This window comes from Passer montanus, unplaced genomic scaffold (genome assembly GCF_014805655.1).
Source record: "Passer montanus isolate IOZ18808 unplaced genomic scaffold, ASM1480565v1 scaffold54, whole genome shotgun sequence".
Taxonomy (NCBI): Eukaryota; Metazoa; Chordata; class Aves; order Passeriformes; family Passeridae; genus Passer; species Passer montanus.
Genome location: NW_024370374.1, coordinates 7,353,222 through 7,378,927, shown reverse-complemented (window position 1 = coordinate 7,378,927; position 25,706 = coordinate 7,353,222). Strand labels below are relative to the sequence as shown.

The 25,706-nt window shown below is 39.5% G+C and overlaps 1 protein-coding gene across 3 annotated transcripts in view; it reads left to right on the top strand.

Moving 5' to 3' along the window:
- SHANK2 (SH3 and multiple ankyrin repeat domains 2) overlaps window positions 1–25,706 on the top strand; it is a 256,574-nt gene that overhangs the window by 86,872 nt on the left and 143,996 nt on the right. For all 3 annotated transcript variants that reach the window (XM_039725073.1, XM_039725072.1, XM_039725071.1), the window contains one exon: window positions 9,466–9,579. In XM_039725073.1, coding sequence (XP_039581007.1) covers window positions 9,466–9,579 — 114 coding nt within the window. The remainder of the gene's footprint in view (window positions 1–9,465; window positions 9,580–25,706) is intronic.

Genomic DNA, 25,706 nt, shown 5'->3' with positions numbered 1-25,706 from the left:
TAACAGTGTCCAAAAAGCTGCTCAAACTTTTTGTGCCAAAAATCCAGGTCCAATTAAATCTGGATTCCCGTCCCTGTTTCAGTCAAAATGTAATTATTGCTAGACAATAAGTGTGGTGATAGGACAAGGAGCAATGGCTTTGAACCGAAAGATGGTAGATTTAGACTAGATTTGAGGAAGAAATTCTTCCCTGAGAGGGGGTGAAGCCCTAGCACAGGTGGCCCAGAGAAGCTGTGGCTGCCTCATTCCTAGAAGTGTCCAAGGCCAGGTTGGACAGAGCTTGGAGCAATCTGGGGTAGTGGAAGGTTACCCTTTCACTGGGAGAAGGCTGGAACAAGATGATCTTGAAGGTCTCTTTCAACCTAAACTATTCCAGGATTCTGTGATGTTTTAAAAAAATTACTCCATGTGAACAGGATGGGCTCCCTCTCCATCCTCCAAAAGCACAGACAGTAGAACTCAGAGTCCTCAGTGCTGTGGGAGTGCCAGAACTGCTGACTATAAGGAGATCCTGCATTTTTTCCTCTTTCTGAGCAGGAATTCTTGGTACTGGATGTATTTTCTGTCTTTTACAGACTTACTTAACAAGACCATAGCTCAGCCTGTTTGGGGTTTAGCAACTTGCTCTGCACAGTACTTGGAAGAAATGGGAGAATATTAAACCCCATGGAATTAAATTTTTCCTTCACTTTGAACACATTTTATCCTCACTGAGGAATGGAAAAGTTTTGTCTTGGCCCCTCTCCTCTGCCAGCTTGGTGACTGCACTGTTCTGTGTAAGACACTGATGCCCAAGTCCTGGCTCTTGGATTGCTCTGGGGAGCTCAAACGTGGCCTGGCACTGGCTGTGTGATTGTGCCCCGTGTTCAGGCTGACCCCGGGGAGATGCTCATCACGAGGACATCCCATGAGACTAATCACAGCAAAGATGTAGCAAGGCATTTATTGCAGGGATAAAAACCCAGAACAACATATTAGAGAAAGGGATTACTTGGGAAATGTTTTTATGGATTTTCTTTTTTAACTTGGCAGAATTAGAAGGGTCACAGAGAGGGATGAAATCCTAAACTCTTGATGAAAAAATCAGTTGTTTTCATCAGATGGAGATGAAGCAGGGTTGTGGTTTTTTTCTTTCTAAAACTACTGGAAGTGCATCACTGACAATAGTTCACAGTGTGTGATGCAAGGAAACTGCTCAGAGAAATCTGTGAATGGGCAAGGTTCAAAGAAATGTAAACTAAACAAAATGGTCTTGTATTCATAGGATATTACGTAGCCTGTACAAAAATACCTGCTGTATTTTTAGTTGTTAGTCATACACACTGACATCATTTGTGTGTCTGCCACTCATGAGAGAGGAGCCATGGCTGCTTGCAAAAATAAATCTGATATCTTTATTTATACCAGAACTGCCCTAATCTTATGTTTTCACATAAATAAAGGAGACCTAGTTTGATTCCTCACTGAAACACTTCTAATATTTTGTTTTTATATATTTTTTTCCTTCTTCCTTCTGTATCTGAAAGTCCATAGCAATAAATCTGCCACAATCTAAATGCACACAAACACATAAAATATCTGTAAAATGAATTTGAATCAGCTTTTGTGTTCCTAAATTGAATTCTTGCACTGGAATTAAGCGGATTCTTTGATACCAAAACTCAGAATGCAATGCTCAAAAAATTCTTTGTGAGCAAATTAGCAGTTTTCTTGTCCATGAAGATAAAGCAATAGAGAAGGTTTTTGGGAACGTAACAGGTCTGGGTTCCAGGTGCAGACAGGCTCTGGTTACTTTTACTTAAAAAATAAAAAATCAGAATTATTTTGAGAGTCTGGGTTATATTACAACATACCTAAAATACATGTGAACTATCCTTCACTTACTTAGAAAGAAAAAAACCTACCTGATTCAAATACTTTGAGAGCATTTGAAGTCTCACCCTGCTCACAGCTTTGTTTTTCATGATCTCTCCAGATCCTTCTTCTTTCCAGGCTGTCCCCCCACAAGTCTCTCAGCCTTTTCTAGTGCCCAGTGTATGGAAAAACAGGGAGTTATTTCAGTATCTCAAATATGCTCCAACAGACTTCCATGAGCCCTCTGAGATGCCTCTGGTGCAGGCATATCACAGAAGGGTTGTGGTAAACCCAAATGCAGCTCTCAGCTCCATTCCTCGGGGTCAGAGGAGCAGGACTAACTCAGTAGCAGCAGCTCAAGCATCTGCTCTGGGCAGGAAGTCAGTAGTTCTGTGCATCAGAAATATTGACCCTTGTGACTCTGCTTTTATTTCAGCATGATCTCAGCCAGCAGGGCAATCCAAATATATCACTAACATTTTCATTTCTTGTGAAATCCACTTGTAAGTCATTTTGAAAAAGAAAGATTATTAAACCCCTGCTGTGCTCAAAGATATTGCCAACAGACAGTGCTTGTGGGCAGGAGGAAAGTTGGTCTCCTGGGCTTTACTTGTTAGATTAGTAAACAAAATACTGGGAAGGGAAGAGCCTCAGAAAGGCTGTTCTGTTTCTTCAAGAGCATTTTGTACCTTGTGTGGGTAAGTGTGGCAGCAAAATTGAACCTAAGAGGTTTGCAAGATATTGTTCAGCTGCTTTTTTCACATGAAGGATGAAATGAATGTGAAACAGAATATTAATATTACCCAGGTTCACTGGTCTGTTTTGCTTCCTTTCTGTCTCCTGACTTGAATGGTTTGATTTCAGCTCTTAACACAATAAACTATGGCTCATCACAGGTCCTATCAAAACTCATTCCTTCGAGCTGCTTGTGCCTGAAGAGCAGGACATTTTTGTTTATTGTGTTAAGGTCCTATCAAAACTCATTCCTTCGAGCTGCTTGTGCCTGAAGAGCAGGACATTTTGAGAATGGTGCTCTCAAAATGTGACAAAGACCCAGACTTGCTCCTGCTCCAGCAGGAGAGTTCCCTTTGCTGTCAGAGGCCATGGGAAGGGATCAGGAAGTAAAAGCATCCACAAATCCCCTGTCATTGTGCTTGGCTACTTTAATACATGCTTTCTTGAGTAGTCAGCAGCTGGCCTGGAATATTCAGGGGACAGGGAGCACCAGGGGTCAGAGAGTAGCTGTGAGTACACCAGTATGGTGCAACACAACATTCCAGGCTCTGCATCTAGGTTGGCTTGGAGCCCCTTCTCCATTAATTTTATCTGAGTTCCCCTGATTTCAAGTTTGGGCATCACTGTGGAGAAGGGCAAACTTGACTCTGCACCTTCCTCTACAGAGCTGGGGATCAGAGGGTGGATTTTTATAGCAGAAACAGACGACCCCCCAGCCAGGGAACAGTGTGCTCTGACTCCATGATTCAGAAGGCTGAACAATTGCTTTTTTAAGCTAGGTTATATTACACTAATACTGTATTAAAACTCTACTAAAGAGATACTATACTAAAGAATACTAAAGAAAAACCTGTGGCTGTCTGGAGAGAGTCAGGACACAGCTTTGACCCAGTTGGCCAAGGAAACAAAACAACCTTCACCAGTATCCAATAACTATATCACTTTCAGTAAACAATCTCCGTAACACATTCCACCTGTGCCAAACAACAGGAGCAGCAAATAGAGACAAGAATTGTTTCCTCCTCTTCTCTGAGCTTCTCACTGCCTTACCCAGGAAAATCCTGGGAGAGAGAATTATGTCTCTGGGACATAATAATATTCTCACACTAGAGAATGTGAATACCAAGACTTTTGCAATGTGTGATTTCTGACCAAAACTCAAATCACTGCAGATTGATTTCTCATACTGTTTTCATCTCTCCCTCACTATCTCAAAACTATTTCATAGACACGTAAATAACAGGGAAAAGGTGATCTTCATAGAACCTTTATGGCAAGGGGAAAAGGCTCCCACAGAGGGCCAAATGTTGAACAGCACAGCTCACTCAGTTAAATTTCAACTGAGCCATATTTCCTCAGACTCAGAGGATTACGTGCAGCTTATTGTATTTGTAGGTTTGACGTAGAGAGTGGTTGCTCCGTTAGTAGCCCCAGTCAGCTTCTCACTCCAAGATTCTTTTCCCAAAGTGCTTGTTTGCACTATTTCTTTTCTGGGAAAGCAAAGGTGAGAAAAGGTGAAGAGGTGTTTTAAGTCAGGACCTCTGTGTTATCTCCCTAATTTGGTCAGCTCCCACAACTCAAGCTGGAAAGGAACTGCTGCATTTCCTTCTTCACCACAAGAAATGTCTGTAGGGCCACAGTCCAGTCTGACTGCTCAGATCAATTAGCCAGAATCATTAACTGCAGATACACAAGGCTTCCCTTCCAGACTGTGGGTGGAGTGCCCAGGAAGGTGTGTGTGTGTGCCTGGAATCCTCCCTGTGCCTGGCAGCAGGGTGAGGGGCACTGAGTTCCTCACACTGCCGCTCTGACCTCTGTCAGGCTCTCTTGATGACATCTTTGGGAGCCAGAACCTGCCTGCCCAGGAGACAAAACAGCCAGATCCTGCTCAGCATTCCTCACTGAGGGAGGGAGGGATTGCTGTCAGGAGCCAGGAGGGGCAGAGGAACAGAGTCAGAAGAATCCGTGTCTTTAACAGAGAGCATGATTAAGTTGTAACTTGTGCTGACCTTCATTTATGTTGTACGTAAAATCTGTTTTCATCAAAGAATCGTGGAATCATAGGATGTTTTTAGGGGTTGGGATGGACCTTAAGGGTCATCCAGTCCCAGTCCCTGGCTTTGGACACATCCAGGGATGAGACACCACAGCTCCAATAAGTATTCCTGCATATATTGTCTGTCATTTGGAGGCTCTCCTGCCAAAGACAAATAATTCTGAAAATTTACGTCAGACAACAAGCAAGGGAAAAGCCTAAATCACAATGTTAATTATTTCTGAGAGAAAAAAGTTTGGTCTCTATACCAATTAGAAATTAAAAATCTGCTGTATTTCAAAGAAGAAAATTGAGACAAATTTTACATCAGGACACAAACCCAGAGTTTTTACATCAGCACGGACTGGTTCAGCTGTTAATTTCTTTTTTCAATGGATTTACGGCTTTATACTTTACTTTCATTCTGTTGATTTTTTCTTTTTTCTTTTTTTTTTTCTGCTGGTTGCAGAAATGTTCTTTTTTCCCAGAATATGGTCTCTCATTCCCAATTCATATGATTATTTATTTTCCCAATAAAGAAGAATGCAGTTTATCCAAGCACTAAAAATTGATTTAGATATTACAAAGACATTTTAGGTACAGGCTGTAACAGCTGTAAAGACATTGGCCTGAATTTGGCTTTAAATTTCCTTGACATTTTTGCAAATAAGGCTGCCTGGAATAATTCACTCCTGGGCATTTCAATATCACAAGGAATTTAAAAACAGTAGTCACCATAATATGTTTGGGGAAAAATACTTTCATTTCTTTTTGGGGCATGGAGGGAGCTGTAATGTGGGAGGATACAAATTCTATATTATTTTGATTAAAATTATTTTGATGGTATATTGAGTAATTAATCTGTTTGAGATTAATATCAACTAATATCAATTACAATAGATACATTGCCAATAGACTTAAATTTGCAAGAGACAAAGCAGTCTATGCTCTATTAATTTTATCATATGTAATATTTCAAAATATTATATATATTTAATTTTCTGGCAGAATCTTGCTGATTTTAAGTATAATGCTTTAAAGACATTAAAATACAAGCTCCTGATTGTCACCTGCCTATCCATGTTTTCTTGTTACCCACTTGTTTGGTGCTTATCCAATCTTGCTTTGCAGTTTTGTTCATATAATTGGACATAACTCCTCTTAAACCACACTTTTGTTGTGAAGATGTGCTAGGATTCCTCATGTTACAAGAATCTTTATTTCACTCTTACAACATCAGATTCTTTTTGTAATTCAGGTTGTGTGTGAAGAGCATCTGACCTGCTTTTGCCATAGCAACCACACCTTTTGATTTTACCAAAAGAAAAGCAAAAACCACTGGAAATTAGAAAGCCTTATTATTAAATTTGGGAAAGTTATCCTTTCATTTACCATTGTTTTGTCCTTCAGCAGGGAAAACATTGATTAGAAAATCTCTTGCTGGTAACAAATTATCTGTTACAATGAGTCTCTTAAAACACTATTGGGAGAGGAAAGATAGAAATGAAGGCCTCATTCTAAAAAAAACATTCAAGGGTACAATAGATAAATTACATTTTTCTATTTATCCTTTAAGTTCTCCACTTTGGACTGAACAAAGTGTTGCCAGTTTTTATAGATCTGTACTTTATTATGGCCTTGGCTCATGCTGCAAAATTTCTTATTAATGGCACCACGTGAGAGGGAAGAAGATCATTTCAAGGTTTTAGGGGATGCAGAACCAGCTCGAGCTCAACTTCTGTACTGCAATATGAGCTTGTCCCCCATATCCAGCAATTTGTCTGTCTGCACATCAGCTGAATCCAGGGCTGTCCCTCATTTGCCTCTTGTGTCATCTTTGTGCCTCTTGCAGCTCCAGCAGGCTTTTCCCCTTTCTCCTGGCCCCCAGTGTGAGGTTTTTCCCAGCATGCTGAAGGCTGCCTGCATTCCAGCAGCACTCATTTCACCCTTCCACTTCTTTTCCATGGATGTTATGTCTTCAGGCAGGACTACACGTGTTTTTCCTTTGCTCTGGCTATTATTGATGGCTAATACTCAATAATTTATATAATAATGGGCTAAAGTGGGTCTGGTTCTGCTCTGTAGGAATCCCTTTTCACCCTGCACTTACAGGCAGTCTTCCAAGGCAAATTTCATTTCCCAAAAGTGTTGATTTGCATCAGCTGCTACTGCCATAAACACATGAAATCACTCCATGGGTACCTAACTTCTTCCGTACAGTGCCTCTCTCTCTCTAGAGCTGGAATTGGGAGTGTCAGCGGATCTGACAGATAAATAAAATACCAAATTATGGAAGTTTGTCTCAACATCTAAGTAGTTTTTGTTCTGAGCGTCTTGCCAGTTAGTGAAGTGAAATTCAGGACTGAGATTCAGTGCTGAAAACTCCTGCCCACCCTCCCTCCCAAAAAAAAAAAAAAAAAAGGAGTGTCAGCGGATCTGACAGATAAATAAAATACCAAATTATGGAAGTTTGTCTCAACATCTAAGTAGTTTTTGTTCTGAGCGTCTTGCCAGTTTGTGGAGTGAAATTCAGGACTGAGATTCAGTGCTGAAAACTCCTGCCCCCCCCCCCTCCCAAAAAAAAAAAAAAAAGAAAATAAGGCAGATAATTACTGGCAATATGACTCTCACTGTCTAATATTTGGAAATTTATTTTGGCTGGAGTTCTACACTCTCTTTCTGACTGAAATTAAACCAATGTACAGTTGGTTTCTACAATGATTCTGATATGTACATATAGATTATTAAGTTTTCCTGGTTCTTTATCTCATATCTAAGAACTTCTTTCTTATGTGAGTAGATGTTACATTGTCAACAATGTATTGCAAGCTGCTGAATTCCCCTTTTATAGTGGATGGATGATCAGGGAATGTTTTATGTAACACTGAGTTATCAGATGGACAATGTGTGTTAGTTAATGTGCACAGGCTTTAAATATTTTTAACAACACCCAGAATACAGTAACATATTTTTTCATTAATTATGCCCCATGTTTATATATTTTTTAAAAAAGGCATGCTAACATTTTTTAATTCAGCTCAATTTTCAGTGTAGAGTTTTGGTGTCATCCAAGGTCAGTGCCCTCCCCCAGTATCCCATAACTTGTCAGGTTTATAGGTGTTATATGTTATAGGTTTTCTTATATATGTCAGGAAGGTGCTTGACAAATTGTGCATTTGGGACCCATCCAGGTGTAGGACGTTTCTTTAATGGATGTTTCCTGGGACTTAGTATATACTCCTTACTGTGGTGGTGTGTAAATGTGCAGTTCATGCAATCTGTCTCTTGGAATATACTACATTAAAAGGCTTAAAAGTGATGTATTTATAAATATTTTAATGTCAAATGTCTCTGTTAATAGATGGCCATGCTCTGTTAAGTGATATCACAAATAGTTGGGGGTTGCATTAATAAAAACCCTGGTAAACATTTACTTTCAAGTGCAGTTTTACAGCTCCTGGTGTCTCAAACCAGACTGCTTTCACATTACCAAGAATTTTAATTTTTTTTTTGCTTTTTTTGGGGGGCTCTGATTGATTTCATTTTAATTCTGCTCTGTAGCAGTGCAAATCAAGTTCAGCTTCAGTGCCCCTAGTCACAGCAGCAGCACTGATCCCGAATTCAATTGCAGCCAGGCAGGGAGCAGGGTTTTAAAGCCTGGCAAGGTTTTAACAGTGCCAGAAGTGCTGGCATTGGAGACCATCAAAGCAGCTCTCTTTTATGTCCCTCCAGCACTGAAATACCCTGCAGAGGCAGGATCCCAGGTACTGGAATCCCTCAGCAGAGAGATGGATTTGGGCTAGTTAGCTTTGATTTTCAGCAGGGGCCGTTGGGGCTGAGCTGGCACTCAGTGGATGGAGCTGGGCTGACTTTGGGAAGCTCCGAGCACTTGTGCTGTGTGTCTGATCCATATTCCAAATCAGCCTGGTTTTGTTGATGTATCACCTTTGTTTCAATATTAATGTACAGCATCTTTCTAACAGTACATTTATAGTCTTCTAATATGTAGTAAACATACAGTGGTTTGCAGGAACTTCTATAATACTAATTTAAACACCATAGCAAGTATTTAGGGTCCTTCCATCACCATAATTCACCTCCAGTTGCTTACTTATAAAATTCTTGCTCTGCAGGCTTTTGTCACCATCCTTTCTGAGTCCTAGAATTAATATCAAGATAATTAGAAGTGCCAGATAAAGACCTCTTCTCCTATTGACAAATCATTCTCCTCCATATTGTTGTTTTCTTCTATTGAGAAAAAAAAATCATTGAAATGTTTCAAAAGGCATCTCCATTGTGGATCTCACCTATGGGAGGTTCAAGTGTTTGCTGTGTATTCAAACCCTTAAATCATATTACTCAACCTGCATTGCAAATCCCTGGAGCTACCCACTAAATCAAATAGCATGTTTCCTTAGGAGGCAGGAAAAGCAGGAGATATCAAAATATGTATTATTAAAATCCATTTCAGGATTTTAAGTGTGGGTGCAATTTGACAATGGGTTCAGCACTTCATTTCAGCAGACAAGACACTGGATTTTTGGTAGTGGTATTACCATGTATTTATCCTTGATTAATCCAGCAGTGAGAACACTGAAAATGGAAAGAATTGTGTGAAGTCCAGAGAAACTTGTGGTAAAAAAATAAATTTGGGGAGTGGTTACAAAGACTGAGTAGGGAGGGTCCTGCTTAAAGATTACTCTGTGCCCATTATGGGGGTACCAGCATTAGTTATTGCACAGTGTTTGTCGTTTTTCAGGGATTACTGAAGGTGTACTGCAAAAATGGTGTATTTGTGTGAGGAGGCAAAGTGTAACACTGCGTGTATCTGCTCTGTTTAGTGCTGAGCATCGGAGAAGGTGGATTCTGGGAAGGCAGCACCCGGGGACATATTGGCTGGTTTCCTGCAGAGTGTGTGGAAGAAGTTCAGTGCAAACCAAATGAAAGCAAACCAGGTAATCACATCAAGCCCCTGTTGAACCCTAATGTGACAGATGCCACGTGTCTGTCCCAACAGACACCTCAGGGCCTTTGTGTTATCCAATTCTCTCCTCAGGGAGAATTGGATAAAGCTGAGCTGCTGAATTAAAAAAAATACAAGTGGGTTTATTGATTGGATTTTACTGTCCAAGGAAGCAGACTTTCTCGTGAGGAACTATGCCGGGAAGTACCAAAGCTTTTACACAGAGGGGTATGCAGACATTTTGTATAAGATTATGTTGTTTTTTATTTTCTAAAGTATGGGAGAATGTCTAACGAGACAAATAAATAAGGGAAGAAAACTTGGCCAATCATTTCCCAGTCTGAGGGAGTTACACAGTGCATTTAGCTCTTGTCCTCTGCCCTGTTGACCTTTCTCTGAATGCTAGAGGAGGCATCCTTTAGTGGGATGTCCCATACCCATCCTTACTGATGACAAAGGAAATGGAATCCTCCTTTATCACACACGTGTATTGCCACAAGTAACTTTAAGCAAGGAGCCTTTATAGTCCTGGTATATTAAAAAAAAAAAAAAAGAAGAAATCTACATTAAAGCAAGTTATTTTAAGAATTACCTACCATCTCATCATTTCTCTGCTTTTAAGAATTAAGATGTGAGGACATCCTCTCTAATTAAAAGCTCATTATAAATGGGCTATGAGAATATAATTAATGTTCTCCAGGAGTGTATGCAGTTTGAAATAATCTATTGATGTGTTTTTAGATCTCTGTTGTATTGATTAAAAACTTCTGGCATTGCACAGATGATACACTAAAATTTATGCATTGTATCATTCATTTACAGATGTTTTTCTTTTATGCATGTCATTATAAACTACAAGGTATACTTTTCTTTTTTTTTTCCTATGTGGAAAGATTTTTCCTTTCCTATCTTCCTTTTGAGAGGGGAAAAGAGGAGGAGGGAAAGCCAGATCTAATATTTGGAGAGAATAGATCCAGGCTCCAAGAACAGAGGGAGAACAGTCATGTAGCTCTTCAAAGGGCTTGAGAAAAGTCAGAATTTAGAGATGGAGATATATTAAACAAAAGGAAGATTGAAGCTGGAATTTCCCAGTGTAGGAAGAGTAATCTTGCATTAAATTTGAGCTGTCCATTTGTCTCCAAATCTGTAGAAAATTCTGAGGGTATGAAGTTTAAAGATAAGAAAGAAGTTTTGCATCTTTTTAGTGATTTTGAAGAGAGAGTAACCTACTTGTTTGTTACAAACCCTTAAAGACTTACTTGAGAATTACTTTGTGAGGTAAATTCAGTATGTGACAGAATTGTCTTAATAGACAGTGATTGTTTTTTGAGAAAGAATGTCTTTGATCATTCCAAGAAACACAAAAATTAAGAAAATAATTGTCGCAATAGGAACAAAAGTATTATGAAAGCTGGAAGTAATAAAATAATATAAACAGAAGCATTTTACAAATTTTCTGACATGAAATTATGAAGACTTATGCCATATGTCTGGCAAAGCACCAGACATTTACTGTAATTTATAACTATTGCCTTCTTTCTGATTATTTTCCTGTTTGCTTATGGTACAGTGGGAATAATAATGTTAACATAGCTTAAGGCTTTAAATATGCCATTCTTCTACTCTAAAAAGGATGCAAATGTAAATAGCAACAAAAGGGACACATTTTCTCTGGCAGTGAACTTGTGCACTCCCATATTTTGCTGGGCTGTCTCAAAAAATGTCCCATACCCAGAATGAGGTTCAATGCTTCTGTGAGTAATGTGATAGAGGTTGGAGCTGGGAGGGAAATGAAATATATGGAATGCACAGTATGTGCCATATTATTATTGAAATACAGCATGGAGTGAAAGCAGCTGATCACAGAATTGCTCTGTGCATTCCCTCTGCATAGGAAACAATGGGAATGAAAGGGAAAAGCTTTATAAGCAAAAATCAGCCAGTATTCCCTCTGAGTAAAAATGCAGAAGTAATTTAGAAAAATGTGTTAGGCATGGTGAAATGATTAGAAATTAAATTAGGTCTGTTGGGATTGCTGAAAGAACATCAGCTGAGAAACATCACAAACTTGTGCCACTTGCAAGAATTTGCATCGTGGTCTTTGCAAAGCAGCAGAACTTCTTATGATAATGATTTAGAAAGTAGATCAATTCAATGTGGAGGAAATGAAGCTCAGACTCAGCCTTTTCCACACCAGCACCACAGCAACAATTCTTTCCCCTCAACGAGACTTAGGAACATTTCTTCCAGCAGCTTCCCTTTGCTATTAAGTTTGAACAATTGGGTTTAATAGAGGCTTGTCATTTGCACACCATGAGTGAAGGAAAGAGGAATAGTTCTTGGAAAAAACAAACTCCAATTAAACACTCCAGGCTCAGTAAAACTGCTGGGCAGGTGTTTCATGTCAGGCTGATTTATAATCCCCCCTCTAAGGAAAGCTCCATTTTTAGGGAACGTTATTGCATTCCCAACTGTTCTCTGGAAGTGGGCAGGACAGAACAGCACCTGGTTCCTGTGTTCTCTTCAAAGATATCATGCCAGCTTGGCAGGTTCTGTTTTCCAAAAAAAATAAATCATATTGACTGGCATTAATTCTACTTCCTTTCTTTTATCCCCCATTAATTGAGATTTGTAGGAATTGCTCCGTTATTTTGCTAGGGTTGATGCCAGGTCTGTGAGCTCCCAGTTATCCAGGTTGTCTCATTTGCCCTTGAATGGCACCAGCACAGGACCCACTGCTTTCCAGTTTAAAGAAGTTCCCTTGACATTTGAGATCCATTGGAAAAAGAGAAACAACAAAGAAAATCATTATTGTGGTCTGCTAAATTATTTTGTCTGCTTTTAAAAAATTCTTACAAACAAGAGTTTCATGCTACCTCATTTTCAAAAGTGCCAGTTTTTGACATTTTCTAGCCAGTTTTTAATATTCTGCAGAATTATTCTGAGAGTAGAAATATTCCCTCAGATGAGGTTGGCACATCATCTTGCATTTTACCTGCTCAAGCAGAGAATACAAATGTCACATATTTACTCCTTCTGCATTGACAGCTATCTTGTGTTATTCAGTAATGAGCCAATTCCATTCTGAAATATCTTTCTATGCTGAAGTATGTTAAAATGTTTTTGGTGGTTTTTTTGCTAAAATGTTCTGGGTAAGTTGAAAAAATGTTTCTCCTGCTTTAATTTAGATGCTTCTGTTTGCTTTTCTTCTATCATAAGGTATTACACGTACTTGAGAGACTTACTACATAAATGCTTTCAATTACACTTGTGATTTTATGCTCCACATCCTTCAGAATTCAGGGCTATCTGATTGCCCACAACTGAGGTGAAGTATTCATTTTCAGAAGTTATCTTTAGTTACATTCCAACTTTATCATTTATTACTCCTCCTTCCCTAAAGTGCCTGGAGAGCTCCTAGATTTTACAAATGATACTGATATAAAGGCAGACTCAGTGTGTCTGAGAGATTCTTGCTTTCAACTCTTGTCCTCCTCAGTGCACCTTTCCTTGAGTTCCAGCCTCATTTTTAATATTGTCTTAGGCTGAGTTTTCATTCCATAGCCTCCTTCATGCCTTTTTCTATCCTGTGCACTTGGGATACACCTTATTAGTAGCTGTAGGAGTGCTGGGAGTTTATTTCAGATTGGATCTGATGCGGGCACATGGCTGCAGTGACCTTGAGCAGTTCTCAAGAGCTCCTTTTTCCAGGCAAGGGTCTGGTCTGTGCAGCCTGGGCTGTGCCAGTCCCGGGGGCTGTGGCACTCTCAGAGGCAGCACTGGCAGGGCTCATTCCCGGCCCTGCACTGCCCAAGGAGCTGTGCCCATGGACCTGTGCCCGTGCTGACCTCTAGTGTCACAGCAGACTCTGCCAGGCTCCACACTGGCTTTTCCTTTCCAAAGTGGCACAGCGGCACGGGATATTTATGTCAGGAAAGGCCTGTATCAGGAACAGTGTGGCCAGCAGAACCAGGGAGGTCATCCTTCCCCTGTACTTGGCACTGGTGTGGCCACACCTGGATTGCTGTGTCCAGTTCTGTCCCCTCAGTTTGGGAAGGACATTGAGACGCTGGAGCATGTCCAGAGGAGGCAACGAGGCTGGAGAGGGGCTGGGAACACAAACCCTGTGAGGAATGACTGAGGGAGCTGGGGGTGTTCTGCCTGGAGAAATGGAGACTCAGGAGTGACCTTATCACTCTCCACAGCTCCCTGAAAGGTGGCTGTGCTCAGGTGGGGTTGGTCTCTTTCTCCAAGCAGCAACTGACAGAACCAAAGATCACAGTCTGAAGCTGCACCACAGGAAATACAGGTTGGATATTAGGAAAAAGTTTTTTATGGCAAGAGTTGTAAAGTACTGGAGTGGTCTGCCCCAGGAGGTGGTGGAGTCACCGTCCCTGGCTGTGTTTAGGAGAAGGCTGGATGTGGCACAGGGTGCCGTGGTTCAGTTGAGGCGTCAGGGCAAGGGTTGGACTCCATGATCTTTAAGGTCTCTTCCAGCCCAGTCATTCTGTGATTCTGTGAACTCTGTGACCTCAGGGATCACCGAGACCACCCTGTCAGCCAGACTGAGTGCCACCTTCAGTCCCTTCCTAAGCACAGTGCCTGTGCTTTTGTTTGGTATCCCTTATTTCTGAGTTTCCAGCAACTTGAAAACGCAGTGACGGATTATCCAGGAATAGTAGAGTTCCCTTGCAATTTCTTTTTTACTTATGTAACTGTACACAGGTGTTAAAAGCAGAAACTGCAGCAATCCCTGTCCAGCATTCCCTCTCGATCGCAGAAGTTACCAAACAAGTCCAAGCTGTGTTAATGAAATGCATCCTTTTGCTGTTTCTGAAGCAGAGAATTTTCTCTTTCCCACATTCTTAGTTTTTAATGCCGTGTGCGTTCAGTAAAACCAGATTTGTTCCTCATTTCCACCATCCCTTTTTATAATTAGCACAACACCTTCCCAGGCAGTCGAGCCAGCCAGGCTGCTAGAAAATGGATTTGCCTTCCTGCAAGAAGGAAAGATGCTTTACTGTGGATTGAGGAGCTGACATCTGTACTGGCCTTCCAGAAGGACAGGAGTCTTGGTTTCCCAAATTTGCTGTCTGGACATAATAGATACCTATATGTAAAACCAGTGCCTTATCCCATATAATTGATTCTATTATTCTGTGTTCAACACAGCAGTGGAGAGGGAAAAATACTGATAAAACTCTCTTTTCGTCCAGCCTAAATGTCACCTTTTATGAATGACCCAAATTAGCAAAATCCTTTTTAACAAATTATTCCTGATTTGTTACGATCAGTTCTGGCTAATTTTTAGCTAGAAAGGTAACGGAAGAATAAACAGAAATGTTGTGGTGTTTATTGGATCTCTGAAAAATTCTATGCACAAATAACTTTGGAAACCACTAGAAATAAGTGGATTTCAATGAGACAGAAGAGATGCTATCTCACCAAATGAGCACCTCAAGGGTTTTGATGATAAAGTTTGATAAATTCTCCCTCCACAAGATTTTCACCTTGTGTGAAATCTTCCAGAAGGTGCCTGTGTGCCTGTGACAGAATTATTGTGCAATTTGAACTGTTTGGCATGAGAAGCAGCAGTTAAGGACAAAACATTGCTGCAGCTGGAAGGACTAAATGGAGGAAATATAAAAGAAATTTATATACATGAGGGAAAGATATTTTTGTTGGGAAAGTTAATCACAAACATTGTCATGGCAGTAGTGTAAAGAGCTAAGAAGTTCTAAGAGCTGGGAAAGATGTTCTGACTCGACAGTGGAGGCTGGACTCAATGTGGCCAAGAGAATATAAAGCCAAATTAAAATCAAATTTAAAAGGCAACACTGCCTCACGTGTAGTTGAAAAAGTGTGCTATGATGCAGATACAAAGGCACCCATTTCAAATGGGTTGAAAACTCAAAGGATGACTATTACACCTTCATTGTTTTGTTATATTATATTATATTATATTATATTATATTATATTATATTATATTATATTATATTATATTATATTATATTACATTATGATCTTTTTAATCCTAGTCAGGCTCTGAAGGTGGGATCCCACTGTAACCCTGGTACCCAGAACCCAAGCTGGCAGGTCAGGCACTGTTCATTCAGTCCCCCTGTCTTGAGGGATGTCATCCAAAGCTCTGACCTCTGAAATACTCTTTCCTGCCTTGCTTCTGGCTTCTCCCACCACCTGGCTCATGGGATTCTGAACAATTTCATCTTTTGAGAAGTGATTTTTTGCTACATAATGTTTCCCATGGACAGATCCATTCCCATTATTAAAAATAATGGGAATGGATGACAACACTCAACACAGTGATCATGCACAAAGATACTCTGTGTCTGATTTATGCTTTAGAAAGATCAGGAATATGCCATATACCATATTTTTTGCTTAAACTGCATTCTCCTCCATCAATCAATGGAAAAACTACTGCAACCAAAAAGAAAAAAATGTATGCAAAGAACTAGATGTGAGGTGCTGGCAAGCCAGCCCACAAAGCCCAGCTGACACAGGAGCTGGGTGCAGTAATAATCAACTAATTCTGACAACTCTCTGTAGCTGAGGATGTAAATCAACCCCACTTTTTTGTCTCAAGTGATGGAAATTCAAAGAATGAGCCTCAGCAAGTTTCTGCACTTTAGCTTTGCTGAGCGAGGCATTTGTGTTCCCAGTGATGATAAACAGCAGTTTGGGAAAAGGCTCTGAAATGAATCATCACTCAATAATAATGGGAGCAGGGAGGCAGAGGTGACTGGAGAGCTGGTTTTATCTGCAGGCTGGCTATGGGAGGGAGCCATCTGCCTCCCACACAACCTGCAGGGTGTCCTCTCTGGCCAAAGGTATCTTGAGGGGCCTTTCCTTCTTTCAGTCTTGATCTGAGCAAGAAGCAATAGAGATTTCTTGCTCTAACAGGAGTATTTGTTAGAAATCCTTGGGAACACTGAGTCTACCAACCCATTTCTCAAAAAATAATGCAGGTCTGGTTTGAAGGAAGAGTAAAATAAAGGATTCCATGATAATAATTTCATCATTTGTCAAGGTTTTGAGGGAAGCATAAAGCCAAAACATCAAAAGAATTTCAAATTAAAAAAAAAAAGCAAGCCTATGTCTAGAGCTTGTAGAGAATGTAAGCTTGTCTGCATGCTTGTCTCTGAATAAGGAATTTTAATTCATAATATTTTACTGTCTGGGCTGCTCAGCTGACATGTACTTCATCCCTTTCACTCCCATTTCCATGCTTGCTAAGAGCCACTTAGGAATAACTCTAATCAGCTGGAAAGGAGCAGCACAACTCTCCAAAGCATTGAAATAGGCTAAAAATAAATTGCATGGCAATATAAAATGAGAGTTACATGGTAGGAAACTCAGCATTTCCAATGCATCTGGGATTGCTACTGTGTAAAATCGGACATGCAGGTGGGGAGTTTTTCCTCTTCTGGTTCTTTCTGCATTTTTTTTTCCCTCAAGATGTCATCTGTCACACCAGAGAGGATCAAAGAAGTGCAAACTCTGAGGGATGTCTCAAGAAAGGAGTTACTATGATGGTTTATTCCTTTTACTTCCAGTGATGCATTCCCATTTTCTGTTCAAAATCACAGCCCATGGAATATTTTCAAGTCGAGAGCAGATAGAGACATCAGAGATGTCTAATGTTACAAATTACTGTAGAAGCACCAAAAAGTTAAAGCTATGAAGTGAATGATTTATGAAGTGATGGAGCCTCCTGGGGAATTTAAGCCCAATTATTGGTTTAAGAGAGAATACTTCAGCTTGTGGCAGAATTTGAGCAGCCCTGTTCTGCAACATGCTAAAAACCTAGGAGTAATACCTAATTTTTGATTCCCAGTGGTTCTTGTGGAAACTACTCATAGAACTTGTTTTTTTTAAGCCATTTAAATCTGTTTTGAGCTTTTCAAATTTTAACAAACCTGGCAGATCTTAATGACTGTTAGTAGACAAAAATCTGTAGCTTTTACCGCCTGGAATTCTGGAGCATTTTGAATTTCATAAAGAATATATATTTTCATTCCAGCATCTCTATACTAATAGTTTTTTGTTTTGTTTTGTTTTGTTTTGTTTTTTAAATAATTAGTGATACTTTGTAATCTCTTATGAACCTATGATCAACTATAGGTGATCTTTTTGCTTCCTCTAAATACCTTAAATGATAGTAGCAATAGCTTTTACTTGGATTTAACATCCATTTTTTCCCCTCTGAAATTCTGTTTAACTGGGATTCTCTGATGCACCTGTGTAAATATTATTTATATCAGAACACACACATTCTGGCTATCTATCAGAAATAAATACAATGGCTTAATTAATATAACTCATTACATTTAGCATGACCTAACACTTTTAAAAGCAACTTTGAAAAAAAAAAAAAGCCAAGTCTTAGATCTGTACATATTCCAAAAGTTCTGATAAGTCATCTTTTTCTGCTGCACTAAATGACACAGTGGGGCTTTTTTCCCCTTCTGATTTTTAATGGCTCAGATTAAAGGCTTGACAACAGAGGCTGAGAACTCTTTGAAACACTCCCCAGTTAGCTGAGATCAGATTCTTCTTAATTTAAGGAAGATGATGGAGCAACTGCATAAAGTAATGGCAGTGTTGGAGGTGATCAGCAAAATGATGCCTAAACAGAGCAGCTGTCAGATAATGCATATTCTGTTCTGAAATCATGGCTCTGCTTTTTGTTTCCCTCCCTTGCTAGAAAGTTCAGCTCCTTTTGTTAGAGATCAGTACTAAAGGGATACTCTGGGCTCAGAAATAAATTATTGGTCTCCAGCTAAAACAAGCAGAGCTGAATGAATGTTCCTAATTGTGAACTCGCAAAATGGATTGAATTATAAATGGTAGCATAAGTTGGTTATGTTATTTACAAACAAAAGTGTGTTTGTGTTTGTAGCTGACTCTGAAACTTGGGCTTTGCTTTCTGAACTGAAATGGAAAATGTCCATCAACTTTCTCAACCCTCCAGTCAGTCCACAATTCAGAAATATAAAACATGGCTGTGAAAGTCAAACTGATTTTGTGGATGACATACAAGCAAAAAAGCACTTCAATGTATTGTTTTGGATTTTTATTTTTTTTTTGTAGCCAGGGGTTCAACTCTAATTATACAGCAATCACTAACAGCAATCACTAAGTCTTTACTCCATGCTTGCAGTTATGTTTTGCACATCAGGAATTAGTTTAGTGCTGTCTAGAGAGACATTGAAAATAGTTCTGTATTTTGGCTGCTCTCCTGAAAATAATAAAAGTAATTATATTGGATACCCTGTGCAACACATTAGTAGTTTAAGGAAATGAAATATAACATATCTTTATATAATATTTTGTTTGTCAGGTAAATTATATTAACATTTGTTAGTCAAGATTTTAAAAAGGAAAATAGTTACACTCCTGACTGTAAATTCTTATAGATTATACTTTTCATTTTGCCAGGATCAAACCTCTCCTTTGGATTGATCTCATAGGAGACTTTGAGACTCTGGGCCACTGTTTGAGAGAAAAATGCAAATATAGATAGGAAAATCTAAATCCCAAAATCCACTAAGTTTTCATGCTAAGATTTTATCACCCAAGGACAAGACACAGCTACATGCAGCAAACACAAGACTTTCAGAAGAAATAATGTCAGAATTGGTTTATTTGAAGAAGCAGAGAATGTTTCTAATATGATAGATTTTTGCTAAGAGCTTGCCCCAGAGGAAGACAAATTAAAGAATCTTGTTCAATTTTTGGCAAACAAATTTTAAGGGTGTAGTTTGTTTTCAAATGCACTCTTGAACTCCTTATATTATTCTTCCTCACTTTTTTTAATGCTTTGCTTATAAATGAATCCACATTTTCATGGTGAGCTGGTGAAATATTCTGCTGCATTCTGGGCAGCAGGTGGACAGATGAAAAAGAGAAACTATTATTTTCCTGCAAATTTCTTGTTTATTGGGAGCAAGGAGAACAGGGAGGTGGAAATAATTGTCAGAGAGGTGATACATCATTGCCCTGGTGGATTATACATTTTTTGTGTTTCCTGAGCAGCCCAGCAGTGGGATGATGCAGCTGCTTTCCTTCCTACTGCAGCACAGGGATGCTATTCTTAGGAGTGGCTGTCCTCAGGTCCTCACTCCCCCAGCGCAGATTGCACAGTGCTGGGAAGGACAGACACCTCTTGGTGCAGGCAGACAGTCCCTGACCTCGCCACGGGGGCTCGGTGGCCCTGAGTGACCGGGCTGGGAGGTGTTTGTGAGCCTGAGCAGCAGGGAGGAGCACACACCTGGGAGCAGAGGGGCTGCAGGTGCTGCCAGAGCCACGAGCTGGGCTGTGCCGCTGCCTCCAGCTTCTCTCTGGGTGGCTTTAACTGTGCTTTTAATGCTGCCACACACCCGGGGGGGGAAATTTTATTTTTTATATATATATATATATATGTCTCCTAAATTCTAGAGATTTTGAAAGTTACATTTATATATATTAATATATATTATATACTTATATATTATATGTATTTAAAATATTTTAATTATATATATTTTAAATATTTTATCTATTATATATCATATATAGTTTATATATATAAAATAGATATTAATCTATCATTTTTATATTATATTAATATAGAATAGAATAGAATAGAGTAGAATAGAATAGAATAGAATAGAATAGAATAGAATAGAATAATATATATTTAAGATTTTTTTAGGTTAGTTTGTGTGTAAATCTCTCTGAAAATTGTTCCTAAAATAGTGACTGCTCTGTCTAAAGTCTAAGTAACCTTGAACTCAAACTTGCATTTAATCATTCTGTGCCTGGGAAGAGAACTGTTAAATATTATTGAACTTTTCCTCATTAAACAGGTGTTGAGTTTATTAGCATATGTCTTATTAGCTGGCTAATAAATGCAGGTGATACTGATTATTTAATGAGAAGCTTTACCTGTACCAAGATGTTTTTAAGTATTCATTTTGGTAGATGCTTTAGGGTTTAGTTCTGAATATAAAAAATCCTGCAGTTGAACTATACTGAGTTGAACGACACCATAGTTCCTGTGTTTGGAGATTCAGTGAGGTTTCACCCTGTTGATAGAACTGGAAGACTGAAATGCATCATAAATATTCTTGTTCAAAACTAAATATTTAGAATTTTTTGAAGTCCTGACCTTACTTTGGAGGATGCTGCAACTCATCACATTTAAAAGTTAAGTGGAAATATTTAAGTTAATCAGCCAAGCACTTCAGAAGGTTCTTGCAAGGCTGTTTTGATCCAATTTAATATATGTTACTGAATCTTTTAAAAGTAAAGAATCAGTAAAAAGTTGATTATCTTTCTTCTGGATTGACAAAGTTACAAATCAAGCAGCATGTAAAATCTGCCATCACGTCTGCTCAGAATCAAAAGATATTAAGAATTTTCCTTAAAAAACACTCTCCAGTTTCTTAGGTTGTACTATATGGAAACAATATTGGTGAAGTGTTTCATATGTCATCAAGCACATGTAATTTTGGGATTCTCCCAATGTTTTCCAGTAGAACTATGAACAGGGATAAATTTCAAGTTGTTGTGTTAGTTATGAGGGATAAGCTTGGAAAAGCATACAATAGTCCAAGATGTTGGTAGAATAGAAGGAAAATAGTTGGCAGAAGGATCACAGGTACGGTCAGGTACACAAGGAACAGGATCTGGGCTTTCTAACAGGATTCACCCTGACAAGGATTTTCCCTTAATAATCCTCCTGTTTCATATGGCTCAAACTGATTACTCGGGCACTGAAATGGGTAGGCTTAAAATACCACTTATCCCTGATTGCTGGAATCTTGTTCTGGGAAGCATTTAGGAGAACAGTGCTTGTTTTGCATTTTAAACCAGAACTTGGGGCTTAACTCTGAAAATACCTTTTATAGTACAGCCTCTGGATTATGCAACCTGTCACTAAGTGGCAGATTTATGGTTTGACTTTCAGTTCTCACTTCAGAACACAGAGAAACCACATGAACCACAACAACAGAGAGTTTTGAATGGAAATCAATCAGCTTGAAGTGATTAATGCCTGAATATTATTTAATTCCCAGGCTGGCATGCTCACACCCAGCCCTATCAGGTTTGGCAGTCACAGACTGGGATGTCCAAGAGCATAGGGTCACTAAAAAGTTGTGATTGGCTTGAAAAGAGGTTTGAACTGCATGTGTGAATTTAAATTGCTACAATCCCTGTCATTCTGATTTAATTTTTTAAAAAATCCGTTCTAACTTCATACCTTTAGAGTAAATTAAATTTGTCCATGTAGTCTCCTGTAGTCAAGCTTTAAGGTAAAGGTTGCAAATATGTCTCTTGAAGGAGCATGAAAATAAGGAACCCATTTCACTCACCCCCTAAAATATGTGAGAGTGGCTTTAATGTTATGATATAACATTATGATATAACAGGAGTTATGATATAACATTATTGCTATTCATAAATGTAAGAGACCAATGATTTCCTGGAAACTGGTTGTTTTTCTGGAGCTATTTTCTGCATTTTTTCTTGAAATGTGGCTGCTTTGAAGCATTAGGACACTTAAAATTGCATCATTGCTGATAAAAGATACTCTTACAGCTTTAATTTTTAATGTAACTGTTTTTAAAGGTTTTTTTGTGTTTTTTATTTTTTGGGGTTTTTTGAGGAAAGTCTTTATCTTGCAAAGATACATTTTAAATGTTTTTTTTTCTGAAACCTGCAGTATATAACTCTATGTTTTTCCCTCCTGTGATGTGTATACATGCCATGCATATTAGAAGCATTAATTTTTGATGCCCTAAATCAGGTTTTACCTGATTTTGCAATACCCATTTTGCTTACAAGATCAGACTTTCACATGAATATGAAAACACCAATGATTTGTATTGATTTTTCTCTTCCTTGTTGGTTTCCCCCCTGATTTTCCTTGCTGAGCTATTCTAAAGTGAAAAAAAAAGTAAAAGATACTCTATAGACCATCTTTCAAATGTGCATAATACATACCTGGTGCTTAATGTTTTTCAGCATCTCAGAACCAAGAACATATTCTGAATTTTGATTAAATGCATTTGATGAGCTATCTAATGGTTTGTTGACAATACTTAAGTCAGGGTTTCTTGAAGTTAATATATTGTATTACACAAATCAATTCGTTCCATTAGTATCCTAAAACCCCAAGTATCTGTTTGGAAGCTCAATAGATTGGACTGCTCTGGTATCTTTATCTGGGATATCAATATTCAAAAGCCTTCCTACATCCTGAACATGCTGATTGTATCTTTTTCCTTACAGAAAATCAATTACCCTGCCCTACAGCAGCAGAATTTAAAAAAGATACAGTCCAAACTTGAATTCCACTCTCTGATTTGACTTCTGGGTGCTGTGTGTGTGTACAGCTCTTCTGTGGGCCTTGTTTAAATTCAGGATAAGGTCACCACTGTGCACCTGTTAGTGTGCAAAAGCTTTTCCCTACATTTCCTAACAGCCAATATCATCAGGGGTGCCAGGGTTTTGAAGCACTTTCTCTTGGCTGTCAGACTGGACTCAAGTTTTCTAAGGAGCCATCCCTAGTGAGGTTTTTTCTTTGACTTGGTCCCACATTCCTGGCTTACCAAAATTTGGGATTAGCATCCTTCTCTCCCAGCCTCTGTTCTGAGTGCTGCCAGAGCCAGTGCTCTGGTCCTGTTGGCTGCCAGCCAAATTTACTTTTTTCCAAGTAAAGTCAAAATTCATATGTGTGGGTAGCAAGAGCAGACAGGACCTTTCCTGGCTAGGAAATGGTGAGGAACAGTGAATGCCTCAGTGTTCTGCTGTTTGGGGAGGCACACAGAAATGTTCCCTGAGACAGCAGCCCCGTCCCAGATGGAGAGATGGGAGCACGGAAGGAGTGACAGATGTGCCACGGGATGTCCGTGAATAAAAGCACCCCGGCTAGGGACTTCACCCTTCTGCTTCTCACACTCACGCACGCAGTGATGGAGATGGCACTCAGCTGGCGTGGAGCGCGGGCTCTGAGCTGCGTTTTCGGGAGCTGTCCCTGCATTCAGGAGGTGGTCACTAGGTGGCATCTTTGGGTACCGAATTTAGGGGAAAACAATCTCTAACGTTTCATTTGTACTCAGCCTCGTTTCAGTTCACTCTCATTTCTGCCCGGATATAAAAACTTAAGAAAGGACATGCCCAGGCAGCAGGAGACAGGGGGGAAGGAGACGTTTTTCTGTTTTTATTGGGTTGGGGTTTTTTTGTACTTTCTGAGCAGTGGGGTTTATCTTCAATTCTAAGAATTATGCCTAAACATTTTGGAATACTTTTCTAGGTAATATCTGTGGAAATTTTTAGATTATGTACGAATGCAGATCTAGGAATCTGTCATTTGTGGGGCTTTTCCCCACACTCCTTACAGATGATAGCCAATCACTAGGAAATATTCCAGATAAAATCACATCTTGAAAACACTTAAAACTGAAAGCAACCAGTCAGCAGTTACCAGCAAGGATTTCCAGGTTAAAACCAAAACAACTTCTGCAGCAAAGAAGAATATGTCCAGCACTCTAATCCTTACATATTAAGATACCTTTTGATATTTTTATATAGAAATATATTAAAGCTGCTGTCCAAATTCTCTTGATTTGAAGGTAATCTTTCCTAAAACCAGCTGAAGGTGAGAGTAATTCAGTAGGTGGCAGTCCTCTTAAACCAAAGAAGAAACCGTGTGACTATCAGAGAGTGGGATGTGAATGCAATAAAGTGTTTATTAAACATTTCCATGTCATCCAAAGTCAGTATGGCTTGCATTTTTTATTTAGAGTCCTCCAAGCTATTGACACTTTCTTTTTCCTATCTGTAGCTGTTCTGTAAAATCGTGATAATAACCCTCTAAATGTATTTAAGAAAAGTTCTTCTTGTAGACATCTAGCAAGTGCTTGCCTGTGTGTCTAGTGCTTGTTTTGGTTATTTTTCTTTTTTTTTTTCCCTTGCTACTCACACAACAAGAAGGATCTCACAGATTACCCAGTGTTTTTATCTGAATTTTTTATAGGATGATCCTTAGAACAGGTATCACTGTTCTCACTCAATAAATGGCCTGGGCTGTTCAAAATCTCCTCTCGCACTCTTCCCAAACAAGTTGAATCCTTTGGCAATGGTGTCAGCTGCCTGTTTCCCTTTCCCCCGGTGGCAAAGCTGGTCTGCCATGGATTTGTGTCCGTGATGCTGTAGGATCCATCACCCAAATGGTTTTGTCCTTGTCAGCAGCATGAGGGACCCCTCTTTGACTCAGCCCTCTTGGCTGTCATGGCAGGGAACAGATGCTGTTTTTTTTATCTTACCTACAGGACAGATTGGTTTCCCCAGCAGTGTGCAAATTTAGGCACACAGTTTGTGGTGGTTGGGAGTGGGGCTGGGCTGTGGCTCATCCCCGGTGGCACAGCTGCGAGCAGCACTGACAGCAGTGAGCCATGGAGTGCCCAGGGGCACTGACGAACCCCCAAAGGGAGCAGAGGGCACACAGGTGCAGTGCATCAGCACGAGGGGATAAAAGGCTGGGCTAAGGAACAGGGCTAAAGAACATGGGCAGATGCTTGAAGCCTTCTGAAGTGGTGAGGTGTTACTCTGCATGGGTTGATGCTTTCTAAAACTGTGTGGTGATGCTCTGTGTATCATGGCTGTCTCAACTGTGACATGCAAACTGTTTGAAAAGTAATAGCACAAAAGTACATTCATTTAAAATAAAATAAGCCAGAGCTTTATTGGTGTAGAAGAGTGGGAGCTTTAAATCTATTAAATATAACTCCTGTTGCCTTCATCCCCCTGTCTGTTTGCTTCACTCCCAGCCCCTTTTAAGGAGCCTACAATCACTCCCCCTTGTGTGAAAGGAGTGCACTCAGAGATACTTTTAAATAACGCCAAGGGAGTTGCTTGTTTTCCTGAAACACAGAAGGTGTCAGAGGCAAAAAGCTCTGATGAGCTGCTTAAGATGCTCTAAGTGTGTTGGTGGACACACAGGCGCCTCAATTACAGGCAGGTTGAATGGAAATTTTAATAACATTCAGGGTTTTTTGACAGTGACTGTGGCTTGTCCTTTTCCCATGTCTTTGGCCAGATGTAGAGTG